Here is an 8,819-nt window from a genome sequence, read left to right on the forward strand (position 1 = left end):
AGGAGCTTGACGAATCAGTCTATAGAGATGGCATTAATAGACTGGAACACCGCTATGAGAAATGTATCAGCCTTGGAGGAGATTATGTTGAGAAATAAAAAAAAAAAATTTTTAAAAACCTTGTTTTTCTTGGTCAGGCCGGAAACTTATCAATCCACCCTCGTATATGTATCCCGTTCAGTCGATCTCGGGCTCTAGCTTACATCATACTTTGTAGCTGATTTGCAGTGAAAAGGTTAATTTTGTAAAGTCTATTGATCTCGGGAAATCGGATGATCTACTGCGAGGTTTATATCTATCATGCTAGCAGATCACATGTTAGTTTTAATTTGCTTGGTTTTCATCATATTTTTTAGCTAATTTGTAGTTAAACAATTAATTTTGTTGATTTCAGGAAATTAAATGATTACAAATTCGTTTCGATATTATAGCTTCCAATCAACTATTACCTCTACCTCGAAATCGGTAACACAAAAAAATTTAACATACCCGCTTGTAAATTTTTAAAATAATTCAACAGAATTGCACTACACTACAAACCGTTTATAATAATGTAAGCAATTATTCGTTTAGTCAGAAAACATACCTTCAAAATTCCCCGCTGATCCGGTTTCAGTTAAATGCTGATCTTTATAGGTGAATGCGCAAGCTAGTTACGCGGTTTTATATGTGTACTATTTCGTCAAAATAAGGCTTCCAAATTTCTGTGCGAAATGTCAGTTAATTTCTCTTTATGGTTTTACGTTGACGAGTGTTATTAGCATAATCAACTTAATATGTTAGTTCATTAAACTTTTCAAGTTCGCAGTAGATCATGCAATTTCCCGGGATCAATACGCTCAACAATTTTTTCACTACAAATTGCCTACAAAATGTGTAAATTAGAGCATAAGATCCACTGAAACGAACATGTGATTAATTAACATGATAGATATCATCAAGCTTACAGTAAATCATCTGAATCTCTAAAAAATTACAATAATCCATGATACAAAGACCATAATATTGACTGAAACGAACATGGGATCTTCTAGCATGGTAGAAATCAAAAATCCCGGGATCAATAAGGTCTACAAAATTAATTTTGTCTCTATAAAATATAGTGCAAATTAGAACACAAGATCGGCTGACGATGATGTATGTGATCCATCAGTATGATAATATCACCACAGTAGATCATCCGATTTCTCCAGATCTACGGGCTCCACAAAATTATTTATTTCACTACAAATTACTCATACAGTAGAATCCGCTTATAATGACATTGGAGGGAAATTACAAGCACGTCATACTAAGCGGGTGTCATACAATGTATAGTTTTAGAAAATAAACATATTTCTATTTTGGTTAGTTATTTAGTTTAAATGTGGAGTTATAGACGAATGATGAGGATAATGTGGGTAGAAAAGGTTAGAAATGAAGAGATATTAGAAAGAATAGGAGAACAGAGGAATCTTTGGAAGTCAATAAAAAATGGGCGAGATAGGTTGGTAGGACACCTTCTCAGGCATGAAGGTTTCTTCAGAGACATATTAGAGGCAGGAACAGGAGTTAGGAGGGGTAGAGGTAGACCTAGATTACTGTTCGCAAATAGTTAAGGATGTGAGTTCTAGTTTTAGGGAAATGCGAAGTTTAGCTCAGAATAGGAAAGAGTGGAGGTGCGTGTCCAACCGGATTGATGACCTTATGATGATGATGGTTTAGTTTAATAGAGAGAAAAACTACAAATTGTATATATTTATTAGCAGAAAAAGAAAAAGAACGATGAATTGTAATATACATAACATATTTTGTAATTTTTTACATAAGAAAGCAATGATTGTTGTTTGCTTTTGTTTTTTCTTTAAATTGTAATAACAGTCTCTAACATTATTGTGTAAAGAAGACATTGCTCGCCTTAAATTATTTATCATTTTCGAAATTGCCATAAACAAATCGTGATAATAAGTCTGCAGCTTTTAAAGCTTCTTTTGCCTCTTCGATTTCCTCTTCCTCGTCGCTTTCGTTCTGCTCATTAGCTGTCATGTTCTGTACGATATTTTCATCTAATAGTTTTTTAAAACATTTTTCAATTAAACGATTCCTTAACCAGGTTCCTGTTTTTGAAAATCATTGATATTGTCGAATGGCCAACACCAAATTCCTTTGCAAGAGATGAGTTTGATTCTCCATCTTCAAATCTGCATATAATAGCACCTTTCTCTTTAATGGTAAATGCTCTACGTTGCGATGTCATTTTGTGCACAAATCACAACAACAATACATACAAATCCTTGTCACTGAAAATCAAAATAAAAACGAGTCACGCGCTACGAACGCACCAAACTTCCTTGAAGGAGCAGGACTGGGAAGGGTCAGACAAATGAGCGAAAATGTTATTATTAATCATTTAGGTCACTATAGCCGGATATGATTTCTTGAGAATCAGTCATAATAAACGATATGTCATTTTAAACGGAGTCATTATATCCAAACTTTCCTATAGAGAATTTAATATGAAAACCAAACTTAACACTGCAATTACTTTGTATTAAGCAGTTGGTCAATATAGGCGGAGTCATAATATACGAATTCCACTGTATGTTTACATGCAGGAACAGAGTACATAATCTGTTTCCAATTTCCCATTTATACGATTAAACGATTCTAAACAGAATAACAGTGAAAGAAATTTACTTATTAGAATAATAGTCAAGAATACATGACTCTATTTTAATATTGCTTGTCTTCTTTTATTCATGTAAAACAATATCTGATTAGAGGACCTTGTTAAAGCCGGAGCTCGACTGCGTCCGTTCTTGAAAAGCGTTCCCACTGGGTCCTAAGATTATTAAAAGTTTAGTTTGGGCACTTGAATCTAGTTGAGATATACAATTATGGTAATATGGTTCATTCTTTAACAACCCACTCTATGATAACTTGGAGGGTCTCTTATTAAACTATCGACAACAATAGGATAATGGTTTTAGGGTTTGACACCCGTGCAATGCGATTTAAAAAAAAAAAAAAAACTACACTAAACTAAACTACTAAATTCTTTTATTAATATACGATTTTTTTTATTTCATTTGCATACAACCATTTGTTCTGGCAAAAATCTGTTTATTTTACTTCAGCCTCTAAACTTTAAGGCAATTACTTTATAAAAAGAATAAATGCATATATGCGTTAACAGCGTTAGAACTTTCGATTACATACTTATTTTCTTACATTGAAGTAAAACAAAATTTACTCATAACTACAACGAAAAATAATTTGTAAAATACATAATTACAATAACAATACATAATAGTTGTCGGGGACACTTATTGAAATTTCATATCAATAGTAGAAAAAACAGTTTCAAAAATTTTTTGGTATGTCACATTAATTATTCCGCCATAGTATGACTATTATTTGGTGAAATAATTCTAGAAATAAATTTACAAAACATTGCTCAAATACAAGAGCAGTGTAGCGGAATACAGTAGGATATTCCTAAGTATTCAAATATACACATATTTGTTTACAATAATATACTATTCCGCAAACGACAACATCCTAAAACTTAAAATTTGCCACAGTAGCAACAACAACCATAACAACGCTCATGTCCAAGTAGTGATATACTAACAGTTGCCGGTAATACTCCATTAAAATTCAGAAGGATTGAGCAGTGTCCACGAGATCTGTTCAAAAAGTATCGCGAAATTTGTGTTTTAACAATTATTTACTTATTCATGAATATCTATTTCGGCCCCTTTCAAAGTAATCCCCTGTAGATATTATACACTTTTGTGCCAACGTTTTTTCCAATCCTCGAAGCACTTCAAAAAAATTTTTTTTTTGTGATCTTGTTTAGCTCCTTCGATGCCGTCTTTATCTGCTCATTGTAGCGTAGCGTCGTCCTTTCATGAGCCTGTTTAGTTTCGGGAACAAGAAAAAGTCACAGAAATGTTTGAATCATGTTGTAATACCAACTAATAATGTATAGTCGCTCATGGCCTAGTAGTTAATGCCACGTAAAATTATTATACATATAAAAAATACTAGTAATTATGTAAATTCAGAAATTTGATGCCCACGTTCTTAAAATTTCATTCAAATTCGACTGTGCATTGTGTACCAGTTAATCAGCCAGGACACAGTCTTTTATACGAAAATGNGAAATTTCTATTGTGCTTTAAATCTACAAAAACAGAGCAGGAAAATTACTTTTTTATCATCAATTACATTACATTTCAACCTTAATAAATATTTACAATTTATAAAATCGCTGTATAATGTGACGTTCTGCGTAGTTTGCATTTTGTAATGATAATAAATTATGTGGCAACCTCCTCCAAATATCCGACTTTCTGGAATTATCTGACTATCAAAACGTCTAATTAAAGGATGGAACTGCCCCTCAGGCTTACCTTCAATATCCATGATGTTATCGTGAAAAATTACCAATATTTTGACGTGTTTAATTGTCTATATTCCATCTTAGGGTCATAGATAATGTGGTAGTGGCTCACCTGAAGTTCAAAGTCCATGTCAAATGGTTCACGGTTGGGTTTGATTTAACTCGTTTCGTTCCAACGAGTTTGCTTTCAACCTCAATACTCACTCCTCGCAGATTTCCATAAAATGTTTTAGTTTAAAATGCAATTGTGCCAACCATAAAGTATCTGTACTGAATGTATATATTTTTACATCCCAAGCCAGATTTAGAAAATTGCATTAATTTTAAAGTAAAACCCGTGCAGCCGAAAAATTTTTCAAACTATACATCTTCAACGAATTTCTCTTTTGTTTTTCTTTTTTTTTTGTAGTACCAGCTTTGTTTTGTTGCAGGCGACCATGCGGTTTCGACGGCCCTGGCGATGAGTCGGCGAACGGGCGGCGGTGGTTTCGCCGGTGGCGACACGGGCAGTATATTGTCGCCTCGCAGTTCCGATACGGGCGGTTTGGGCGTGAAAATGGTCGAATACGTATTGGGCAGTTCGCCAACGAATAAAGACGGCGCGGGTGGGGGCGGGGGAATGGTCGGTTTGGAGCCTCGTATGCGTAGTCTACACCTCGACGATGGCAAGGACGGCAAGGACAAACCGTCCACGCCCAAGGACGCTTCCGAAATCAACGGCGTCCAAGGCAACGCGGTTGTGCAACAAAATGGTCAAGTCAGTGACGAGGATAAAGCTGCTTTTAAGTAAGTTTATTTTATTTTTTTAATGTTCCGAAGTGGAAAGGTATATAGAAACCCTTTAGGTCGTCGGTTGATCTGGAAAAGTTTGAAACCCTGGAAATTTATTATTAATATGTGAAAAATTGTAGGGAATACTTTAATCAGGGAATTTTTTTAAATTTTATAAATGTGTTAGGTTTCAAAATTTACCAAAATTTGGGAGAAAATTAGACAATTAACCTTGTCTACTTTTTTTACAAATGTGTGAAGAAATTGAAGTTTCACGCAAGAAAGAACGAGGAAATTAATTATATAATTTCAATTTTAAGGCGATACCCTGCAGCTAATTGTCTCACAATAAGGAATTTTTTTAAAATAACGTCATTTTTATGAGGCGCAAAACGAGCTGATGCAATTTAAAGGTTTATTAAACGAGTGCCTACGGTCTTGTTGGGACAGTTTGTATGAGTTATGTTAATCTGTATGTCGTAGACATATAGCAAAATTAGGAATTTTATAAAACTGGTTCTTTATGAAAATGAATGCATAACATAACAGTAATTATTATTGATGAATTGCATATAACAAAATTAGTAATATGCATATTGTACACTATAAATAGGTACATTGTATATATTGAACAAAATCAGAAACAACGAAAAATCTATTGAAAATAAGAAAATTCTAATAAATACTTTTAGACATCTAAGAAATGCACTTTAAAACTTTTGAGGGGTGTTGTGCTATTCTCAAAAGATCTTGAGAATTCGAATAGTTTAGGACAGTTTTATATATTCACCGGATAGTGATTTTGCCGGATACTGGATAACCGGATACCTGACATAAGCTGTGCCAAGTGCCCGGCAAAACCACTACGGTTAATGGTTCATGTCTTCGTTCAAAAAGTCTAAACCAGTGAAGTGAAATTCTTAGTTGACGGATTTTCAATGAGAGGGTTGAGTTGAAACCGTTGAAGCGAGCCTATAATTTTATAGACACATGTCTGCAAGGTGATAGATAAGATCATACTAACAAGTTATCGTTAATCAAAACTTGATATACCAACAAACGACAGAAATTGTAACAGAAAAAGTAAATACAAGAACTATATCGAAATAGCAAATAATTTAGTTTGGTAGTAGAACGAAGATTTGGGCTATAGTACCGCGGTCTAAGTGAACTATTCTGTCCAGACGTTTCGTCAGCTACTGCGGCTGACATCCTCAGTGGTAGTGCTGCGTTGACAACGTTCACGCTGACGAAACGTCTGGACAGAACAGTTCACTTATACCACGGCCCTATAGCCCGAGTCTTCATTCTACTGTGGATTCCGGTCGTGAAAGCCTTTGTTCTTATAATTTAGTATGGTAATCAATATATAATACAAATTAAGACAAACGACTTTAAACAAATACAATTTGTTTTTTCTCTGTTGAGTATCTGGCGTCATTATCCGGTACCTGGCCGGATCATAAAAAACTACCAGCTACGCCGAGTATCGGATCCAAATCGAGTACCTGACCCATCTCTAGTTTTTAGAGTAGCAAGTGATATTTTGAGATATTCGTGGTTGAAAATGTACATTTCACACATTCACCAAACTAAAAAAAATTATCCATAAGGAAATGTGTTACTTCTACATTCGATGAACGTTTTGCCTTACTTGTATATCTAGAACGCGCCGTGAGTAAATTAGAAAGTTTCCCAATACGACAATCGAAAACTCACAATATTACAAATATCCGACAAGAAACATTTTAATTTTTAGTTTATATTTTTGACATTTGAGATTAAGTTATGTTTCTAACTGGTGAAGTTAAGTTTCTAACTGGTGGTGAGCATACATGTAAGGCAAAACATTCACTCAACATAGAAAATACACATTTCTTTGTCGACATTTTTTCTGTTTATGTTGCACGAGTAAAGATGCATAATTTGGTAGACGTGTAGAATACTTTTTTTCAAACACGTCTATCTGAAAAAAATCACTAGCTATTTTGAAAACTGCTCTAAACAAACCGAACCTTGTGTAACACATTATCAAAACGTTTAAATTGCATTTATTAAACTTATGTTATATATATTTTCCCATACAACGCATCGTATTTTTCAAAGCACGATGCCTCCCTTTAATGATGGATTTATGCATGTAATAGAATTATGTATTCACAAGTTTCTTTTTTCAACTCACCACTAGTGTATAAAACGTATGTGAACCCAGCGAAATCCACGTCATGTTCTGTGTAAAAATTTTGTTCGGCGAGCGGTGGCAATAGATCACAACATATCTAGATTGGATCTTGCTTCTTCCAAACTTGTTCAAAAATAATAGCGCATAATCGAAATGACAAGAATATGCTTTTACAATACGATCTTACTTCCACTTTCACAAATAAAATCACGAAATAATACATTTTGTGCAGGTTTTACCTTTTTTATGGTCACCCATGTCGTAGAAATTCCCTAGTAATTACTTTTTTATCATCAATTACATTACATTTCAACCCTGGTCTCAATGGGGATAACTTCTTTTACAACGTTTATGACAAGGTGATAGATTCAAATCGACACTTGTCCAGTTATTCTTAAGCTGGTTATTATTTTTTCAGTACTATAAAATTATTATTATTATTAAGAGGCTAGCGACTGCAAATATTCATCTGACTTTATTTTAGAATTACTCAGTAAACCGTAAATCGCGCCAGAAAAATTAAACGATTTGTCAATGGGTCGCAGAATATTAGCCACGGCAGTTAAATACATTGTTTACTATCTATTACATTAGGACGACAGTATATATGTATTTTTTCGGTTCACGAACTTTATCAGTATTTGTTAATTTCTTCATACTTGGCCCACGTAGGTAGGTATTTGTTTCGTTTCAATTTATTTGTTCGAATTCAATGTGCTGCATGCTTTTAATGTCAAATGGATTTCGTTTGACGTAAATATTTTTTTTACTCCATGTTACTTTTACCCGTTTCCCCGGAATTGCTGTAACGCATAATTTACTCATTTGGGTCAAGTGCCAAAGTACGTAGGTACTTTAATTCATGTACAGGTATGCATGCGACCATGTAACGATGCATGTTGTAGAGTCAATCTCGTGGAAATAAAACGCCAGAATAGCACACGTTTGCTCGTTGACACTTTTAAGCGGCGATCTTCATAAAGAACCATTGGAAACAAATAACCAATTTACGAAAGGAAGCTTTTGTTTTTTTTTTCTTTTGTAAAAAGTAAAGGCAAAAGAGAAAATGTAAACGGTTGTTTTAAGGGTATTAGTCACAAATGTACAGGGTGGCCTGTTTTTAACATTCTACGAAAAAAATGTGTATATATTTTTTTTAATGAGTAAATATCCAAATTGTTTTTTTGGTAAAGGACTAGATAATGGCCCCCACCCCCGAATGGGAATCGAAAGAGGAGGTCTCCCCCACTACTGTACCATAAAAAGTTCGTGGCGGTCTCACCCCCATAAAAAGTTATGGGGGTTCAAAGTTAATAAATATGTCAAGTTTTATACATTTCTAGGCATGTAAATATTTATATAGTCATTCTTAAACAGTATTCAAAGGTAAAACTAATGAAAAATACATAAAAATATTGAGAAAGTTATATAAAACATTATTTAAATATCTTTATCAATAGGGTAGGTTAGGTTAGGTTA

General features: G+C 33.9%; 1 protein-coding gene across 1 annotated transcript in view; it reads left to right on the top strand.

Moving 5' to 3' along the window:
* Positions 1 to 8,819, top strand: part of LOC108735761 (pumilio homolog 2) — a 290,455-nt gene that overhangs the window by 49,909 nt on the left and 231,727 nt on the right. Inside the window, exon 5 of the mRNA XM_025978915.1 lies at positions 4,819 to 5,173. Within this exon, the coding sequence (XP_025834700.1) occupies positions 4,819 to 5,173 (355 nt within the window). The remainder of the gene's footprint in view (positions 1 to 4,818; positions 5,174 to 8,819) is intronic.

Source organism: Agrilus planipennis, unplaced genomic scaffold (genome assembly GCF_000699045.2).
Source record: "Agrilus planipennis isolate EAB-ADULT unplaced genomic scaffold, Apla_2.0 scaffold138, whole genome shotgun sequence".
Classification (NCBI taxonomy): Eukaryota; Metazoa; Arthropoda; class Insecta; order Coleoptera; family Buprestidae; genus Agrilus; species Agrilus planipennis.